Source organism: Morus notabilis, unplaced genomic scaffold, assembly GCF_000414095.1.
Source record: "Morus notabilis unplaced genomic scaffold, ASM41409v2 Scaffold799, whole genome shotgun sequence".
Taxonomy (NCBI): Eukaryota; Viridiplantae; Streptophyta; class Magnoliopsida; order Rosales; family Moraceae; genus Morus; species Morus notabilis.
The window spans coordinates 146,494-166,790 of record NW_010366360.1 but is presented as its reverse complement, the minus strand read 5'-3'; the positions used below and the strand labels follow the sequence as shown (position 1 = coordinate 166,790).

The 20,297-nt window shown below is 35.3% G+C and overlaps 4 protein-coding genes across 8 annotated transcripts; 2 read left to right on the top strand and 2 right to left on the bottom strand.

Moving 5' to 3' along the window:
• The first annotated feature begins 2,198 nt into the window (after positions 1-2,198).
• LOC21393685 (protein DA1-related 2) lies at positions 2,199-6,817 on the top strand. Of its 2 annotated transcripts, none has more exons than XM_024173470.1 (12): positions 2,199-2,323; positions 2,693-2,826; positions 3,229-3,316; positions 3,421-3,586; positions 4,229-4,349; positions 4,458-4,541; positions 4,926-5,045; positions 5,170-5,382; positions 5,469-5,531; positions 5,656-5,771; positions 6,135-6,193; positions 6,269-6,817. In XM_024173470.1, the coding sequence occupies exons 1-12, from the start codon at positions 2,278-2,280 to the stop codon at positions 6,586-6,588; spliced, it is 1,530 nt and encodes a 509-aa protein (XP_024029238.1). In that variant the 5' UTR covers positions 2,199-2,277; the 3' UTR covers positions 6,589-6,817. The 2 variants fall into 2 exon arrangements, with proteins under 2 accessions (XP_024029238.1, XP_010108385.1); XM_010110083.2 differs by having other exon boundaries at positions 2,669-2,826.
• Positions 6,818-7,339: 522 nt separating this feature from the next.
• Positions 7,340-11,545, bottom strand: LOC21393684 (mitochondrial substrate carrier family protein B). Of its 4 annotated transcripts, XR_002903266.1 has the most exons (8): positions 10,792-11,545; positions 10,502-10,678; positions 10,265-10,414; positions 10,015-10,116; positions 9,857-9,927; positions 9,679-9,746; positions 9,016-9,278; positions 8,176-8,923 (listed from the first exon to the last, which is right to left on the bottom strand). XR_002903266.1 is itself a non-coding variant. In XM_010110082.2 (7 exons), the coding sequence occupies exons 1-7, from the start codon at positions 11,032-11,034 to the stop codon at positions 7,601-7,603; spliced, it is 1,044 nt and encodes a 347-aa protein (XP_010108384.1). In that variant the 5' UTR covers positions 11,035-11,545; the 3' UTR covers positions 7,340-7,600. The 4 variants fall into 4 exon arrangements, 3 of the variants coding, with proteins under 3 accessions (XP_010108384.1, XP_024029228.1, XP_024029229.1); XM_010110082.2 differs by lacking the exons at positions 8,176-8,923; positions 9,016-9,278 and adding an exon at positions 7,340-7,833; XM_024173460.1 differs by lacking the exons at positions 8,176-8,923; positions 9,016-9,278 and adding an exon at positions 7,751-7,953.
• Positions 11,546-12,561: 1,016 nt separating this feature from the next.
• LOC21393683 (BEL1-like homeodomain protein 9) lies at positions 12,562-16,368 on the bottom strand. Its single transcript, XM_010110081.2, has 4 exons — positions 15,760-16,368; positions 13,556-13,920; positions 13,156-13,216; positions 12,562-13,013 (listed from the first exon to the last, which is right to left on the bottom strand). The coding sequence occupies exons 1-4, from the start codon at positions 16,168-16,170 to the stop codon at positions 12,618-12,620; spliced, it is 1,233 nt and encodes a 410-aa protein (XP_010108383.1). The 5' UTR covers positions 16,171-16,368; the 3' UTR covers positions 12,562-12,617.
• Positions 16,369-16,951: 583 nt separating this feature from the next.
• On the top strand, positions 16,952-17,529 carry LOC21393682 (heavy metal-associated isoprenylated plant protein 26). Its single transcript, XM_010110080.1, has 2 exons — positions 16,952-17,035; positions 17,143-17,529. The coding sequence occupies exons 1-2, from the start codon at positions 16,952-16,954 to the stop codon at positions 17,527-17,529; spliced, it is 471 nt and encodes a 156-aa protein (XP_010108382.1).
• The last annotated feature ends 2,768 nt before the right edge of the window (positions 17,530-20,297 follow it).

Here is a 20,297-nt window from a genome sequence, read left to right as displayed (position 1 = left end):
TTAATAGGAGTAAAAGAAACATATTCTAAAAAACGCGCTGTAACAAATAAATTGTAGAAGAATTTTCAAGAGAAATAAGCAAAAAAAAAAAAAAAACCAAAAAAGTAGGAGTTGACAAATGGCAAATGGAGAAGAAGGATGGAAAGAATCCAGCTTTCTTATGTATTTCATAGATTATAAATTGTAGATTATTGTTTATAAATGCATGAAAGAGCTAACACATGAGACTTGAGATTTGAGAGTTAATAAGAAGTGGAATATGAGATTGACCATCAAAATCCATAAAAAAATCTAAATATATATAAATGAGTTTTTAATGATTATATTTGTAGTTATTTATTAAATATAAAAATTTAATAATGTGATATGATAACTATAGATGGAACAAAACATTACAGAATATATATATTACATAAAGTCTGCTGCATCTTAGCTCAGCAGCGTTGGTGTGGGAGATCGCTGTGTGGTGGTATTTCGTGGTTTAACAAGAGAATGTCACTATCGTGCGGAAATTTATATAAACAAATAGAATGTAAATGTTAGACTGTTCAAAAGTATCTCATTCGATCTAATTAAAAGCAATTGCTAGCTAGCTTGCTTTTATTATTATTATTATTATTATTATTATTATTATTATTATTTTGTTGTTGTTGTTTGGGTAGAACAATTGCTAGCTAGCTAGCTAGATAATAGCAAAAGATCTCATAAAGAATTTAAATCCCGTTTTCCAGTTGACAAGCCAGAGAATTTAGAATATAAGCACAATTCTATATATATATATATATATGTATATATTTACATAAGTGGAATTCCTGTATAATTTATCTCAAGCCAATATCAATATGGCTTATTGGAGAAATTAATAGAAAAATCTCCACTAAAGAATATTGTTTTAAGATTGTGACTACATATTATGTGATTTTTCTTGATAAATAGCACCATAATAGACGAGGTATTTGTTGTTGTAATAAATTTTCATATATCAAATAAGACCCGCTCCGTAATTGTCTAATAAAAACCAACTCTCTTCCTAATCCTCAATAACCTTTTTCTTTAAGCAAAATGGAGGACAAAAAAATCCTCCATCGTTTTTTTTTTTTTTTTCCTCAGCAAAAAGGAAAAAAAAAAAAAAAAAAAAACTCTCTTTCTTGAATCATTTTCTTTTTATTCTTTTTTAAGGAAGATGTGTAAAGTGAGATTTTTGTCTTATGGAACACAATCTGTAAGACCGGTCATATACCACTATTTAAGGTTGAGGTGTAATAAGGCCTCCAAACATGAATAACATATGAATGTTAAAGTTTAACGTGATATCACAAAAAATATAACAAATTTAATTTATTTATTTATGTCAGACCAATTGTTATGCATTTTTGAAATATCGGTATTATAGTAAACACCCTGTAACATCTCAAATTTTTTTTTTTTTTTAATATATGTCATAAACATTGGATAAATGTTCAAAGGAAATGAGAGGAAATCACATCAAAGTAATTAGCTAAACACACAATTTTTTAATATTTTTTTCCCCCTCAACCGACACAAAAATTCCCGGCAAAATCATATTCATGGTCATCGTCTCTAAACACAGCTCCACGGTCCAGCCAGTAGAGCTGACCAAAAACAGAAGTCACGGCCATTATCCATAGCTTCTTCACCAAACTTCAAGTATAAATAAACACAGAATTCTTTACAAAAAAAAAAAAAAAAAAAAAAAATCCTCTCGTGTGCACAAACAAGGAACCAAGCTTTTTCCCTAGAAATTCCTTATTTTTCTTTCTTTCTTTCTGTAGAGAGAGAGAGAGAGAGAGAGAGAAGCATAAAAAAATTTTGGGCGGGAATCCGTTGGGGTTGTTCTGTCCTCCACCGTTGCTTTTAGTTGTTCTCCGTCTCAGCAGATTCTTCTCTCTTTTCAATCCGCCCATCTTTCCGTTGTCAACTTTTGCTCTTCATCAATTGCTTTCCAAGCCAAGAATATTCCCCTCTCTCTCTAAAATCACTTCCTTTCCCTCTCAGATATTCCCTTTTTCTCTCTCCCTCAAGTTTCTTTTCATTTTTTTTTACAAAAATTTTTATTTTTAACGATGCCTAATGCCTTGTTCTCCTCCTCCTTTATTTTCAATCCGTCGCTTAATTCCTCTCTCTCTCTCTCTCTCTGTGTTTCTGTTCCTCTGTTCTCTCTCTCTCCTCGTTTCCTCTCTCTTCTTTCTCTCTCTTTCTGTCCGTCCTTTTCGGCAAGGTTCGTATTCCGGCGAAGCCTATACATAACTCCTTTCCATGGCTTCTTCAGATGTCAACCATCTCTCTCAGCCTTGCATTTACGGTACTCCTCACAATTTCTCTCTACTTTTTCATCATTTGAATTCATCAGTTTTATTGTTCTGAGAAATGCTCTACATTTATTCATCATTTCAGTTCTTAGATATTTGTATGTGTGGTTGAATGTAAGATTATCTGTTTGATTACAGTTCATTTGTGTTGAACATGTTCAGAGAAATGCTCTAGAGTTTAAGTTAGTATTGAAATTGAATTTTGGTCTTCTTTTAATTTTTGATGTTTTTAGGCCCGGAAAGTTGGCTCTGAATTGCTTAATTTTGTTGTTTATTATTTATTTATTTATTTTTGGGGTTGCTAGTGGATTGGTTTTGAAATGGTTTTTGGTAAGCAGGGGACTTTGTTTCTTCGTACGCAGAGAGGAAATCGCGCTTTATGAAATGGCTGAGTAAGCTCTTCAAGGGTGGTTCCGGCGGTCGACGTGGAGGAAGTGGTGGCACTGGCCGTCAACCGCACGAAAACATGGCTTGGCGCACACCAATTAGATCCCTGGTTAGACTCCTCTTCTTCTCCTTCCCTCTTACCATGTAATGACCTCACAAATATTAATCATTATCATCTTTGACGCTCTATTACACTTTAGTCTGTCATTTTTGTAGCAGATTGGTATGATCTTTTAGTCCAATTTAGTTGCAATTTACAGATTGTCAAATATGACTGTCCATGACTTTTATGTTAGCAGGAACTGTTAAATGTTTGTCATACTTTGGTGTCCAGGCAACATAAATCTTTTATGCATTGGATTTAGCCACAAAATTGATAATGCCACGTTAGTTTCAGAATGTTTTGACCATATATCTCCCTGAAAAGATGGTGGTTATTATCAAGTACTCGTTATATTAGTTTCTTCTTTTATAAAATGTCATTTTCACCAAATTCTTCTAATCCAATTAGGATGAGCGCTCTAGATCTCAAAGGGAAAAAGACGAGTTAGAACATGCAATTGCTCTATCTCTGGCCGAAGATTTGAGAAGACCAAGTGGTATGTTTTGAATTGCTATGTTGCACATATGGTTGTATACTGTACATTCATAGGGCAAAACTGGAGATTTAGTTTACTCTTTATTTATTTTTTCCGATTCTCAGGCCATAGATGGCGGAGAGATCATGATGAAGAGCTTGCTCATTTGCCTTTTTATCCTCCGCACGCCCCTGCACGGCCCCATCAGCATGTCCCTCCACTTCACCTTCCTCCTGCCTATCCACATCACCCTCCCCATTCCTCCCAGCAGCATTATCCTTGGGGATACAAGTAAGATTTTTTACTCACAGTTGTAATTATTTATGGCTTAAAACAATAGGGTTGTTAACTTTGGTTCCTTTGTCATATTAATGACAAGCAACGACATAAATCAAATGGAATTGCTGCCATTATAATCCTCTTGGTTCCTCAATCTACAATATTTTGCTCAACTTGTTTACTGACTACGACCCTAGTCTAAATGGGAGGCATTTTACAAACTTATTCTTTCAAACAAGTTGGCAGTTCAGAATTAGTAGTTCAGCTTAATCATATAAAGTAACATATTAAGTCAAGCATTTACACAAATTTGCAAATGTTCGTGCAAAATCATCTATCACATGAGTCTCGACCAATCTTTCGTACAAAATCGTATATCACATGAGTCTTGACCAATCTTTCAAGTCTTGTGGTTGATTATTATTGTGTATTCCGTCTTTTCTTCTTTCTGGGGATAATCCAAGCTGCTCTTTGTAGTTGCTTGATTATGGTCTATGAAGTTTCATTATTCCTTCCAAACGTTTGAAGATGATAATTTGGGATGCTTTTAGGTTTGCTTGAATTACAGTTGAAGTTTGTTCAGTAGAGTCTCTTAAGAAAAAAGAACGGTTAACAAACTCTTGAATGTTGGAAGTGGTGTGTACTTCTTTGCAGAATATGTGGTGGCTGCAAACGTGAAATACGTTACGGCAATTATCTAGGATGCATGGGAACTTACTTTCATCCGCAGTGCTTCTGTTGTCATGCCTGTGAGCTGCCAATAACTGAGAATGAGGTATTTTGTTGTTTTTTTTTTTTTTTTTTTTTTGTCCTCCTAAGCCTCTTATAGGATTATTCTTTTTCATCTAGCTCTTACTCTTTTTTTTTTCTCTCTTGATCCTAGTTTTCTTTGTCAGGAAGGGATCCGTATCACAAGAGTTGTTTTAAAGAGCTGGCTCATCCTAAGTGCGATGTCTGCCACCAATTTGTACGAAATTTTTACTATAGCTCGTTTATACCTGTTTAGCATTTTGCAGTTTGTTCACTATCGCATCAGAATGTTTAGTTTTCCAATTCAAATCAAGCATGTTTTCATTAAATTCACCGACTTAATGATATGTCTTTCTCATTAGTACATTGGTGTCTATTGTTAGAATGTGTCTGGGTTCAGAGCACAAGTTTCATAATAACTTGAAGTTGAAGATGAATTCTTGAAATTTTGACCTCACCTTTTCTCGTTGACTCTTCAAAATAATGATAAAAAGAATACCAAGCAGTCACCATGGTCGATGGTTGATCTCAACGTGATTGTGTTAGACTTCTTCCTATGATTGTTATTGACAATAATGTGTATTGATTTCACAAATTTCAGATCCCAACAAATCGGGCTGGTTTGATCGAGTATAGGTGCCACCCATTTTGGTCTCAAAAATACTGTCCTGCACATGAACATGACAACACAGCTCGTTGCTGCAGTTGTGAGCGCCTGGAGGTACTAATCTAAGCCACTGGACTTGACCGTCCTAACAAATGGTGCTACTATCAAAATAATTTCTTTTCAATTTTTTTGATTAAACCATGAGTTCTTATACTATTTCTTTTCTTCTTCTTTAAAGTCTTGGGACACAGGATATGTTTCATTGGGGGATGGCCGTAGTATATGCTTCGAGTGCATGGAATCCGCTATCATGGATACTGGTGATTGTCAACCCCTTTACCATGCCATCAGAGACTATTATGAAGGAATGAACATGAAAATAGATCAGCAAATTCCCATGCTTCTTGTTGAAAGACAGGCACTCAATGAAGCAATTGTCGGAGAGAAGAGTGTAAGCGATCATTTCTTGCCATATGTTTGTATGTTTTAGTTTTTTCGGTTTGTGGAAATCCTCTAACACAAATGGCTTCTTTCCAGGGCCTCCATCACATGCCTGAGACAAGGGGTCTATGTCTTTCTGAAGAGCAGACTGTCACCAGTGTATGGTTTAGAAAACGTCCTATATCGTTTTTTATTTATTGTATCTCAAACCAAACGAATCTTGAGTAGAGGCACTGAAGCTATATTTTGTGCATTTCCTTTTTCCTCTCTCTACGATGACCAGATACTGAGAAGACCCCGAATTGGTGGCCACCAACTTATTGGAATGAGAACTCAGCCTCAAAAGCTGACCCGAAAATGTGAAGTAACAGCCATTCTTGTTCTCTATGGTCTTCCAAGGTGATTTTCCTGTTCTTCTTCCGGATTTACAGGACCGTCCTTTTTATTCTTTTTCAGGTTTTATAATCTTCTTCCAGTGTCCCAACATAATATGGTCTAATCTGTAGCTTGCCACATATTGATTTTTTCCCCCCTTAACTGACATTTCTTATTATGCCGTAATAGGTAGTAGTTCTAAGACCAAAGTTCTTGATGAGAGATGTTTTATAAATGTGTTGAAAAGGTTCAGGAAAAAGAAATTTCGTGATCGGAGTACCTTATAAACATCAAAAAGAATTTCATGACGTATAACGTTTTCATCATTTGCGCGAAATTCCTGGTTCTGAGAATTCTCATTATTTTAAATTTCTTCACTGGTTGCAGATTACTAACAGGGGCTATTCTTGCCCATGAATTGATGCATGGTTGGCTACGTCTTAAAGGTAAAATCCATCTGAAGCTTCCTTGAATTCATCATCTCGGATTACCTGCATTAAACTTAAAAACAAATTATGCAGGCTTCCGTAATCTTAATCCCGAAGTAGAGGAAGGTATCTGTCAGGTGCTTTCACATATGTGGCTTGAATCAGAAGTAATGCCAGGATCTAGAGGCATGCCTTCTACATCAGCAGCTTCATCGTCCTCATCATCGTCGTCAAAGAAAGGCGGAAGGTCCAATGCCGAGAACAAACTGGGCGAGTTCTTCATGCATCAAATTGCCAATGATGCTTCTCCAGCATATGGGGGAGGATTCAGGGCAGCCAATGCAGCCGTCAACAAGTATGGTTTACGTCGTACCCTGGACCACATTCGTCTTACAGGAAATTTCCCCTTGTAAAGTGAATTTGAGTATTCTGTACCTTACCTCTTTCCGTTATCTTTATGTGTTCATTGGAGATAGTACTTTCTCCTCAAAAAAGAATTAAGCTTCCCTTCAAAAAAAGGAAGAAAAAAAAAAAAAAGGAAGCTGCTGATGCTTGAGGAACCCCACAAATTTTCATGGGTTCCTATGCAAGGAATACAAGTTCGAAGATGACTCCTCCAATCTAATAAAGAAGAATATATATATTTTTTCATTTGACATTTGAATCCATATTTCACATTTTATTTGACAATTGCCTAACGTTACAATCTAATAAAGAAGCATATTTTTATTTTTCATTTGACATTTCACAAATTTTGAATGCGTTTTGGCTTTTGTTTGTTGATTACAAGTTTTCTAGTGGAAGATTGAAAACAACGCGATTTCAATTCCTGGATGCTAATACAGAGGTGAAAAAGAACATTGGCATTAATCCGCAAAAGTAGTGCCTTGTCGAATATCATTCTTGTTTTATGCGCGTCTTGGCACTGGTTTGACACTAGTTTACATAAATAAAATGCCAAATGTGATCAAAGGTATTTTGTCCAAACTAAAGCCAATAATGATTTATGGAGGGGGGAAAAAACTGTAGAGCCAATCACGCAGTTAGCTTCCAAATTTAGCAGTCTTCTTCCACCAACGAAACAACAAAAATCAATAGAAGCAATTTGGGAAAAGTGGACATCAAAATATCCCTATTTTAGAGGGTACAAATGAAGCAGCAAAAGACTACGCTAAAAACTTGGGAGTTCCATTGCAACGAAGACAACAAGCTATAGAACTAGTGTACTGAGTATACCTTTAATTTGTAAAATGGAGTATTGAATCTATACATCGAAAAATTTAGTCCCACAGTAGCATCCGCAATATAACCCCTATGAGAAATCCATTAAAAGAAATGAGCTCTGTCGTTAACATAACAGTCAGTTCAAACCCCCTCCCCGCCGTAGTTGCTTCCGAAGTTGCAGAGAAGCTCCGAGATTCGTAATCAGCTAAGATCAGCTAAAAGCAGCTTAAGGGTCTCATAAGTCATAAAACAAATTCCAACACCGGGCACGACCTTGTAGTATTCCGGCAGAATTCCTCGGTACAAGCCACGTAGACCTTCGGTCCGAAATATGTGCTTAAATGTGCCAAAAAGACCTGTTGTGTAGACACGGGCTCGGCCTCCTGCTCCCTCCAATTGTTTCCGTCTTCTAACAAGATCTAATGGAAAAGTTGCTGCACATTCATAGTAGAGAAGTGAACACAATAAAAAATTGAGCTGTGGCAAATCTTTCTATAGATCATTGAACAATGCTATTGGGCCACTAATAGAAGGTGGATCCCACAGCATGAGACCTGCAGATAGGACACATTATATTAGTTGTGGTGTTTAGCACTAGTGGTATTCCAAGCATTGCTTATATCCACAATGCTTAAAAAAGTTTCGGGTGTGTTCTTTTTTCACAACTCAAAACATTTTATGTGAGAGAAAACACTATAATAAAAAAGTTGGAAGTTGAATTTTTGTGAGAAAAAACACTGCAGCAAAAGAGTTTTGAGTTGTAATTTTTTTTTTTTTTAATTTTAATATGAAAGAGTTTGAGTTGTAATTTGAGTTGTGAAAAGAACATGGCTGACACTTTCTGGTTCTCAACATTATCATGAGAAGAAAGAAAAAACATCAACAAAAACATAGAATGAAAAAGGTCTAATGACAAATAAGAAAAATGCTTTCCACCTATATTATAAGTGTATCATACCATTAAGTTACAAATCACACATCATACAAACTTTTGAAGGTTAGTTCATGTTACACATCCATATGATCTCTTTGAAGAAAAAAGAACATTCCTGTTTAACTTGAGAAAATCACCCAAAAATCAGTAACTTTTTAGGTTACTGTCGGTAACAAGGGGCAATAGAAGGGTTCAGGCTCTACAAGTTATAGTTACTAAGATCTAGCTACAAATTGACAGCTTTAGTCAATATAGAATACCCTATCAAAACTTGGTACTGAGTAAATGCAACACTAAAAAAACATATCTAAGCCCCAAAGCTAACGGTGATATAAAGTATAAACATGTAGTTTTTGTAAAATTTAGCAAATTACAGTATCAGAATTTAGATTTGCTTTGAAATTGCAAGTTTGGTGTTTCCTGCTACACGATGCTGATGCATACAAAAGGAGCCACTTAATTCGAATTGGATCGATATTACGTCTTATTTAACATGAAACTAGATAAGTGATGCGCCTAATCTATATTGGATGTAGATCAATGAACACAGTACTCCCCTATGCACTGGTGAGACTTGGAGGATCCAACACCTGTGAAGCCATTGGAACAAAAAGGCCAAGTGAGAAGCATACCTCAAAGAGGACACCTCTCACAATCGATAACTGAAATAAGATAGGTTCACCTGAGAATAGTGCCACCCAATAAAGGAACCCACTGCAAGGCTTGGGGAGATACGTCATTGAATATATTAAATTAATGCAAGGAATATCTTCATGTAAAATTAGAGTTAGATGAACCAAAAAGGAAAAATAACAATTTCTTAATGGCTTTCCTTACTAAAATACTCAAATGCCATATTAAAAAAACCACTCCAGTCTGGTCTCTGGTTCTAGGGGTCAGTCTGTTTAGGTAATTGGTGCAGAGCCTGCACCACAGCTTGTTTCTCTGCATCAAAATCATAGTAAACAGCTATATTTATTAACTTCTATTTCAAAACAATGAGTGTCTAATTACAGAATTGCAACTAATTGAACCAAAAGATCATTAGCACTGCTTATTAATAGCACTGGATTCGGATGCACTGATTTGAGTCCCTAACAGGGAAAAAAACAAAAAGCTGTTGTTAACTAAGGGAAAATATCACAAGAGGAAATGTTGAGAAAAACGTGGGCCACCTAACGAGCACATAGACAAGCACAACCATGTAGCGAAGGTGATATGATGTTACCACTATGTCTAGTTAAAGAATAAAAGCTATTGTGTAATCATCCACAGTATGAAAGAAGAAGCATAACTATTAAAGCTTCCAAGGACTTTACAACCAAAAAATTATATGATCGCTCACCTGTTGAGGATGCAATGCCTGAAAGACTGCCGCAAGCCAGACTAACCAAGATAGAAGAATCATGAGGCCTGAGGTTAAAAACATGACACGATAATATTAGCATTATGCCCGATACAGAAAGCAATAATATTGCAATCATGAGAAGTTATATCAACACCCAGAATTGCAATCTAACTACCTATGTGACTGCCAAGAAGATCTCAAACTCTCATACACTGAGAAGCTAATAGCTATATTGGGCCCAACACCCTGCATTTTAGACACAAAAACAATCAGACGTATACCAAAAAGAAAACAATTAGCATAAACAAAGTTCGAATCAACATCAAAGCATACCAGGAGAGTTGCTCCAAGTCCTTTATAGAGTCCAAAAATACCCTCCTCACAGCTAATAGTTCGCAAAGCATGCCAAATACCTCGGTAATACATCGTATTCGTCTGCAAATTTCAAAACCCAATCGTAAGAAAAAACCATAATGTACACTATAAACCAACAAACAAAAGCAGCAATAGAGTTCTTCTCAATAAACAGTCACTGAAACTAGTAAACAAAGCGAGTATTTTTCTCTGCCAGCCATAATCTTACCTGGGCTGCGAGCCGTGTCCTCACAAGGTCCAAGGGATATGTGGCTGACGCAGCTGTTATTCCCGCTAAGCCACCGCCGACAAAATGTACACAGAGGTCCGTTTTCATACTTTGCCTACGGCTTTCTAGCCCCGGAATCATCTGAAGTAACTGCGCCGGATACAATTCATAGAAATCAGATATTGAATCACAAAACATGGAAAAGGACATTGTTAAAAAGAAGCATTTTGTAGAAACCTTTTTGTAGTGCTCGTATGCATAGAAATTGACAGAAGAATAGGGTAATCTGTGAGCGATTGTGACCAAATTTCCTTTCCAGAAAGCTCTAAATCCTTCTTCCCCAACGATTCGCGAAGCCTCCCGCCATATGCTGGCCTTTCTTAATGTAGTAACATCAGAGTGCATGCCTTGCACCTAAAAAAAAAAATGAAAATTCATAAAAATTAACAGGAGTCAAAATTTGGAAGAGAAGAAGCCAAACAGGGAGCAGAAAAAAAGGGAAAAATAAAAAAAATTAATTCACGAACCTGAAAGAGAATAGTGAGTCTAGCGAGTGGGGCCGTGCAGGTCTTGCTGAGAGCGCCGGCAACGCCTCCGGCGACGAGCTGCGACATCGTTCCGATCTGAGACTGCTGGTGCATCGACTGCTGCGGACGCTGTTGCGGCGTCAAACCTCTGACGCTGCCTTCGACGGCGACTCCGCCATGGACAGTATTCAGAGCTCTCTGCCCTCCTTCGACCACGATCCCCACTCTAGCCTCCGTCTGCATCCTTTAAAAAAAAAATCTCCGAAATCCAAAAAATCCTCCCCTTCTCTCTCTAGCTTCTCTCTCTAAAACCCCGGACGAACAGGAACTCCTGCGAAACCTAGATGGTAAATTATCAAAGCAATCATGAGACAATCGCTAAGCGAAACCCTAGCAATGAGATTCTTTCTCAAACTCCGATTCTCTTTCTACTTCTGGTGATGACTCCGATTCGTTTTTTGAGCGTGATTTGAACGCACAGAAAGTGCCAAAACGACGCCGTCCGCCCGCGGTTTCCGCTTCCCTTTACCACTAGGAAAATTGTGAAGTGAAAAAGCGGTGAAGCTTAGGTTAGCAAAATCCCTTCAAAGCGGTCGATTCCATTATAGCGGAAAAGTCCTCAATCAAGGAAAGCCGTCGACTTTATGATCTGTTGATCTTTGAGTATTGAAAGAATCTTAAATACCAGTTTTACTGGGTTTGTAGTAGAGACGAACGCAGAGGAGATTTCCCGGTTTCGGATCTGTTGGATTTGTTTTGGAATATTCTTGGCTTGGGGTTGGCTTACTGTCGACAGTTGTTTTTAACGTTGCTGTAAAAAGTCGGTTCAAGGCAAAGACTGCTCAGATGACGCCACGTGGTTTGACCTGGAAAATCTGATAACTCGAATTCTATTATGTTTTCAATTTTTAATAACCACCACCGACCAACCTTTGGCGCCAACCTAGGGGCGGGGGGTTGGGTCGCTATTGTCAAACACACTATTGTAGTCGAGGGACTACCAAAACGCCACATGCGTGAAAGTCGTTGTAAATTTGCCTTTTGTTTTCCAAATTTAATTTTGTGATGTCCCACAAAAATTGGTGTTTTACTCTAATCTAGTAACAGAAATTACTTCAAGCCAAATTAACTCCATGCGCACATTAAACGAGGTGTCAAATGTAATTGTCTTAAATTGCACTCGATCGTGTCTATTCTACAAAAATTAAAAAATATGCATTCCTTAACTTGTATTCTTTTTAGTTTAATTCATTCTTTAAAGTTGTGCCTCTCTCAAGTTAATAAAAAAAGACGAATTAATCGTAGAAATCTTACCGTCTTTTCAAAAGAATTAAGATCTATTTAATTAACTGATTTAAATTTTTAATTCAGCTTAAAATATGACATTATGTGAGAATTTTTTATTGTAAAAAAAATATGATTGCTTTTAAAATTTTTTTACTGTAATAAAATTTAAATCGGTAAATGAACAAAGCCTTCAACTTTCTATTCCCTCAATAGATTAACATTTTTAGATATCCATTTATTAATGACGTAAAAAAATCTTCCTCCCGTTGAAGTCTCTTTCCCGCCTAACAGCCAAATAGGTGCCTGCAGATCTTATTTGTAATGTTGATGCCTCCATCTCCTTCAGTGACCCAAAATCTTAACATATATCATAGCATATATAATAGATATATATATATATATATATATCATAAAATACAAAAAGCAAATTTTCCAATACTCATCTCACAATATCATGGGTTCGAGACATGTAATTCTTGCCCTTCATTCAAATTACAACTAATTAATCCATCAATCTGTAACCTTTTTCCCCTTCAAATTCAAAACCAGTTTTTGAAAGCCGCGGCTTCACAATTCGCCATATTGTGTTGCAGATTCAATGCCAAAGAAGCTGATGATCCTCCGGAGCTGCTATTGTTTTTAGAGTAATTGTCAACATAATAAGCTTCAACATTACTCCTCCCTTTGTCACGGCTATAACTACTATTATCATCATGGCCTTCATTTCTAGAGCGTTTGCTTGAGATTTCGCGACCCTTCGGAAGATTGTCGAAATTTGAAATCGGGGTTTCCAGCTTTTCCAGAGATGGAGTGTTGTGATTTCGGTTGATTGCGTCTGGAAGAGGGATTTGAGTTTTCTGTGCTTGAAGAACGTGGATCTCTTCCACCATTGGCTTCCAGAGTCTCACTCTTGAATTGATAAACCAATTGGAAATCTGTTACAACCAAATTATCATTATTTATTATTATTATTAATAATATTATTAATATTAATATTAATATTATTATTGTGCATTTGATACCATGCAAAACAAGAGATGAGAATTGGAGTAGGAAAAGACATGAAAGTGAGTTCACCTGAGCTCTTGATAGGCCTGTCTGTCGAGCTAGCATGTGCTTCTCTGAATCTGTAGGATAACTGAATATGACCAAGAAAATTAGAAATAAAAGATACACAAAAATCACGTTGGTGATATTTTTTTAATGAAAAGAATGGCAAACATATTGATCTAAAACAACATTTTGAGGAGTTTTTACTTCTTCAAATAATATAGAAAATAAATTAATAATTTAATCGAGATCATATTATTTAAAAAATGTAGGACAAATTGAAAGGATAAAAAAAAAGTTATGATAACTGAACGAAATGTGATGAAAATATAACAGTTTGCAACTACATCCTAGTCTCTTTTACCGGCATGAAAATTTTCAAAACGAAAATGTTACCACACAATACAAACCCTAATTAATCACATACGGATGCAGGAAGTGTTCGAACAGCCATTTCTTCAGCACGGCCACGGCGTGCTCCGGAAGTCCTCTTTGCGATCGCCAAATGGAACTCCGGAGATTCGGGAAGTTGTGAATCGGCTTTGAACCAAAACTTGTTTTAGGGGCCAAAAACAAACTCGGAGTTCCATCATCTTTGTTGACACGACTAACGTCAGCTAGATTGAAGTGAAGTTGGCCCAAAATGGCATTTTTTAAGCAACCGAAGTGGTTTGAAATGGCTCTGATTGCAGAAGTTATAAACGGAGCTGCATTTCCTAGCCCAGCAACTGCTTTAAATGATGTAACAACTGATTGTATTTGTTGGCAGTACAGCTTACATCTGTTGTAAACCTATAGTGGAAAATTTGATTTAGGAAAAAAAAAAAAGAAGTGAAAAACATATAATTACCATGTATCACAAATATTCCCGCCAAAAGTTGTTTGAATTAATGTTTTTTTTATAGAAGATTGTTTGAATTAATGTTGAAACATATGATCTTTTTTGTTTTGTTTTGTATATGTACTTAATACAGAAATTTTCTATTCTTTTGCTTATTAGCATTGTGTGTGTGATATGCAAATGACATTTTCATAATACAACAACACAAGTACTTATTTGGAAATCTATTATCAGACTGATAGGTGGTAATGGTGGTTAATGTCCCATCAAAAAGAAAGACTGAAAAGGAAAATCAGAAGGCTGCGGATAATTACTGGCTAAAACTTTTCTTAAAAAACAAGTAACACAGGATACATTGCATCAAAAGTAACACAGGTTTCAGATCGTATTCTCAAGAGAAAAGGAATTCAAAGGTTAGTACAAAAAATAAAATAAAAATTAAAAGATAGAGAGAGAAGAATTCAAAAAATAAAATAAAATAGTGCAGTTCACTTTTTTTTTCTAAAAGTAATTCAGTTCATCTTTGGACCCAAAAAAGTAGTCAAGGTCATGCTTTCAGATGGCAAAAAAAAAAAAAAAAAAGAAAAAAATTTGGATTATATAATTTTCTCGGCGAGAATTTCCCGTTCATTTCGTTGATTCGAGTTTTGTTACAGTAAAAAATTCTCAGAAACAGTCACATTTAATTTTTTTACTACAGTAAAATGCTCTTATACAACATCACATCTCAACTCAAATTAAAAACTTAAATTAACAAACTGAACAGATTATTAGTGCACGGGTAAATTAAATTTTTTATTTATTAAATTTATATATTTTTAATTTTTACATATAGTATAAAAAAAACTTACCCTATTCTTGTATTAGTATACCGGAAAATGTTTTTTTTAAGAAAAGAAAAGAAATGTCCCAAAAAAATTAAAAAAAAAAGGAACAGTGAAGGAATTTAATTTTGACAAGACAAGACAACTTTTTGCTGGTGCAGGGTACTGAAGCAGATCAAATCAAAAGATCAAAGCCCGAGATACTGATTCCCTGACAGTAACAATCTTATCATCATTTTTGGTTCATCCGAATGAAAACAAGCGACCTTTTTGCTTCAACAAAACATAGCAAAACAAAAGAAACTCCACCTTGGTCCTTCCATAATTTGCAACCTATCCTATTTAATATGTTCTTACACTTAAGTAGCTAAAACCCGCCCGCAAAAATAATTATACGCAATATCTATCCATCAAATTCTCATTAAATCTCCTTAAATTCGATAAAACCAACACTCTATTACAATGTCTCAAAAAAAAAAAAAAAAAAAGGAATGAAATGTGGCTAAAAAGTGGAATTAACAATCTTAAGTTTGCCATCCATTACCATTTTCCGGCTGCCGCAAATACAGATTCTCTTAGACATGCCTAATTATCCCATAAAAAAAGACATGCTTAATTATTAATTTACCTTTTTTGTGCTAAAAAATAAAAAAGTCTAGAGGTATTCTGCTGAAACTTTAGATGATAGTTATTTGATATTTAAATATGTTCTTGTCAGATTTTCTTCACATGATTTTAAGATAAAAACAATTTTAAAAAAAAAAATTAAGAGTCAAAATTCAAAAGATAATACAAACTTTGAAAGAAAAGTCTACATAAAAATAATGTACCAATAAAATATCTTTAAATTCAGCCAGAAAATTCACCTTTAATTATTTAAAACCAAAACATAACTTCATTATCAAAAGAAACGTTATAACTTAATTAAACTAATGATCAAGCTCTTAAAAAAAAAAAAGACGTTACCTCCTCCAGCATGAACGCAAGCCTCGAATCTTTCTTAAACTGATACGCCACCCGATAATTGGCCCATGCACTATGGCCAAGGCTAAGATCGTCCGTTGACGGATCTTCCAAGACCCGAAAACCTGACCCGCAAAAGTCTTCTAGAAGCTGCTGCGCGGGTTTGAGGAAGCTCGAGCGCTTCAGAATGGAGGCGTAGCCTGTGAACGGTCCCAGCGGAACAGAGCATCCGATGAGTTTATTATTGTCCGGTAACAAAACGGCGCCGTATCCGTGTAGCTGGTTATCAGAGAAAAGTTGGTAGAGTGGTGGGTATGAGTTGGAAACGGCGTCGTGTTTTGGGCTTGGGAAAGAAGTACTAGATGTTGGAAGTGGGAGTACTTGGAAAAGTTCGAAACTCTTCTGATCAGCCATGGATGAGTTTGAGTTAGAGAGAGAAAGAAGAGAGAGAGAGAGAGAGAGTTGTGAGATTGCAAAAATTGATGAAGGAAAGGAAGTAAGTACAGAGGATTGTAGCAGAAACTTGCGGTTATAGCAGAAACGAGAACAATAGTACTCAACTCTCTCTCCCAGTACGTAATGGTAGTCTTATACAGCGAGAGAGAAGGTTTTTCTTTCCCCAAAAAGAAAAAGAAATGAAATTGAAGAGAGAGAGAGGCTGGCGAAATTACTACTTACTAACACCCACCCACCACGGGGGAACAGATGATTTGCTCTCGCATCTAGTCTCTAGCATGCAGGTGACAGGGATAAGCCAGACATGTTAATTTACAGATTTAAATATTTAATTTGAGTTAAAATATAATTTTATATAAATTTTTTTTATTATAATAAAAATATTATATATAATGTTTTTGAGAATTTTTTACTGTTAAATTTATTAAAAAAAAAATACATTACCATTAGTAATTGTTAGAATAACATGCACATTCTATTTTTAGCCAAAAAAAAAACACACACACACACACATTCTACCAGATGATGTGTCTCATCCAGTGTCCTCCACGTGTACATTCTGACACGTGTCGCTCTTCCACAGCTACACCCACCCACAAACATTTTGGCGGCGGAGGACACTACTGACCCATTACATATATGTTCATCACTCTCCCCCATTTAGACATAACCACCTTTCTGCCCATATTCCTCTTTAAAAAAATATTTTCTTTTTTCTTTTTTCCAATTTTTTTCCAAAATGGGTTTGCTGGATCGAATCTCGGATCTCTGTGATTGCTCTCGTGGTGACTCCAAAATGCTGAAAAAACGCAAGCAATTACAGGTAGGTAATTAACGTTTAAAACCCATATTTTCTTGTCTTTTCTTTTTTTTTTTCCAGCTGTTTTAAGATTTTTATTTTTGGCGGGGGCGTGGTTGCAACAAAACTAGAGCGTGGAGATAAAAGTGAAAATGGACTGTGAAGGGTGCCAGAGGACGGTGAGGAAATCGGTTGAAGGGATGAAGGGAGTGACGCAGGTGGAGGTGGAGCCCAAGCAGAACAAAGTGACGGTGATTGGATACGTGGACCCCGCCAATGTGCTGACACGTGTCAGGCATAGAACGGGCAAGAGGGCAGACTTCTGGCCCTATATTCCCTACGACGTCGTTGCGCATCCGTACGCGCCCGGGACGTACGACAAGAAGGCTCCCGCTGGGTACGTGCGGGACGCGGCCGAGAACCCGGAGGCCTCCTCCCTCGCACGTGCCAGCTCCACCGAGGTCAAGTACACCACCGCCTTCAGCGACGACAATCCAAATGCTTGTGTTGTTATGTGAAATATATACTATAGTGCTGTTTGATTTATGGTTCGTTTGGTACGAGAATTTAAATTAGAATAATTTTAATTATGAACTAAAATTATGATTCATGATTTAAATCATGATTCTGAAATTATTATTCAAAATTAAGAGTTTGAATAATCTTAAATTAAGAGGGGTGATTTTAGAATTATGATTTGGACTAATTAACATCACATCAGATTTTAAATCATGATTTAAAATCATTCAAACTAAATACTGATTCTGAATCATAATTCTGAATCATAATTATAGATTCATCTACCAAACACACCCTTATTAATTTGAATCATATTATTTTTTTCTTAAACATTTAAAACTTTGTTTAATTAAATGGTCGTACATATACATATAATTTATATATGTGAGTTTTTTTTTTCCTTTTTTTTTTGTTTTTAGAAGAAATGTTTAGGTAGCAGTTGTGTATTAGAGTGTGGTGTTGAGTAGTTATGGTGCCTTTTAGTTTGCTTGGATTCTGTAGTAGATTAAAAGAAAGTAGCAGAATTTCATAGTTTTTATAGAATTAATTTTTGTAATCGGGGAGAAGAACTATTTCATGTTATTATGGATTGCTTGATATTTTTACTCTTCGCATACGGTTTATAAATGGTAGGATGTGGATAATTACCCGTTCACTTCGCTGATTTGAGTTTATAATTCTAGTTTTTCTACAGTAAAAGGCTCTCACAAACAATCACATCTAACTTTTTTGCTATAGTAAAAATCTCTCACATAAAATCACATATCAACTCGAATTATAAACTCGAATCAGCGAAGTGAATGAGGCCACATGATAAAGTTTTATTTTGGTACCTCTAAGTTTGATATCTTCTATTTTTAAAAATTTCATGTTTTTAAAAGGGATGCTTTTTGTATGGGTTAAAAAACACAGGGACTAATATTTTTATTTCAAAAAACTTATGTGTAAAAATTATATTTAGACAATGAAGGTATACTTTTTAAATTTTCTCTATTATTATTATTATTATTGTGAATGTATCATTTTTCCATTTCCTTCTTTGATGTGAAGTGGGGTTAATGAATTGCTCGTGTGAGAATTGGTTTGTAGCTAAAACTAATGGAGATGTATTACATAACATAGATTTCCATGATGAAAGAGGATCGTTCTCTAGCCTAAAAAAGGAGAAATGTGCTCTAACGAAAGTGTGAAGATTTGGTAAATGATTCTTTGATTGATATTGTTGGTTACGCCCACATGCTGGCCCTTCTGTTGGTTTTATGCCATCAATGTTGTTAAGATTATGACATTACCTCTTTTAATGAGAGTTAGTGATTCCTAATGATAATAATTGATGCACTTGTATTACATAGTGATGTACATTTTTGTTTTAATCCTATAATGTGACCCCCTTTTGTTTCTTCAATCTCTTTGTTGGCAACTCACTGCATTAAATAAAATAAAAACATTATTAGTTAACTGAAATACAAAGGATCTTTTTGTAACAATAGAAAATTAAATACAAATGTCCAAGTAAGTAACATTAAAAATCGAAGAAGGAAATAAGAAGAGAAAGAGAACACAAAAAAATTTAGAAAGTTTTTTGTGAGAGAAAATACTGTAGCGAATTATGAACCATAATTCAAATCATAGTTTGAATCCTTTAACCAAACATCCCTATGTGTTTCTACACTACTTTATATTAAAGAAAAATTTAGAAAGTTAACGATTTCAAAGGATTCTTAGAAATATAATTAAAAAAAAATACAAGACTATACAAGAAACTATATACAAATATGTTAATCGAATTTTTTGTTGACTAAACTAGAGGAGGAATACCTTGCGAAAAAGGGTAATTAATTGGTAGCAATGTGTCTTCGACGAAAGATTGCAATGACAATTATTTAGACCATTTTGATAATTTATTTATAATTTATGTTTGTTTTCATAAAAAGGTTATTTATTTATTTATTTGTTGGCAATTGATTACTTAAGGAATGAGGATAATTCTAAAATTATGAGTTCTTTTAACATCCTTACTAATACAAATGATATAATATACACGTAAAATTATATAGGTCTCGTTTATTTCACAGATTTGAGTTTTCAATTTTAGATTTATACAGTTAAAAATTCTCAAAAAATATTACGTCTTAACTTTTTTTTTATTACAGTTAAATTTTTTTAAAAAATATCACATCTCAACTCAAATTTATGAAGCGAATGAAGCCATAAAAAATAAGAGGTTCGGACGTTAAAAACGAGTACAATATCTATTTGTGCGTATTAGGAAAGAGTCCTCTTCATAAATAGTTATTTCTTAATTTCATCATATAAATTAAACGACATGGCGCTTCGGAATAGCATACTGGCTATGGTATCCCAATAACCAAACAGACTCCATTCGGAAATACACAAAAAGGGGAATTCGAAAACCACGCGTTTTTATTATCCCACTCTTATTTCCAAACACACCCAATCAGTCGGTCTATAAATAGCCCCTCTAGGTATTCGTAGCATACTGGCTATGGTATCCCAATAACCAAACAGACTCCATTCGGAAATACACAAAAAGGGGAATTCGAAAACCACGCGTTTTTATTATCCCACTCTTATTTCCAAACACACCCAATCAGTCGGTCTATAAATAGCCCCTCTAGGTATTCGTAGCATACTGGCTATGGTATCCCAATAACCAAACAGACTCCATTCGGAAATACACAAAAAGGGGAATTCGAAAACCACGCGTTTTTATTATCCCACTCTTATTTCCAAACACACCCAATCA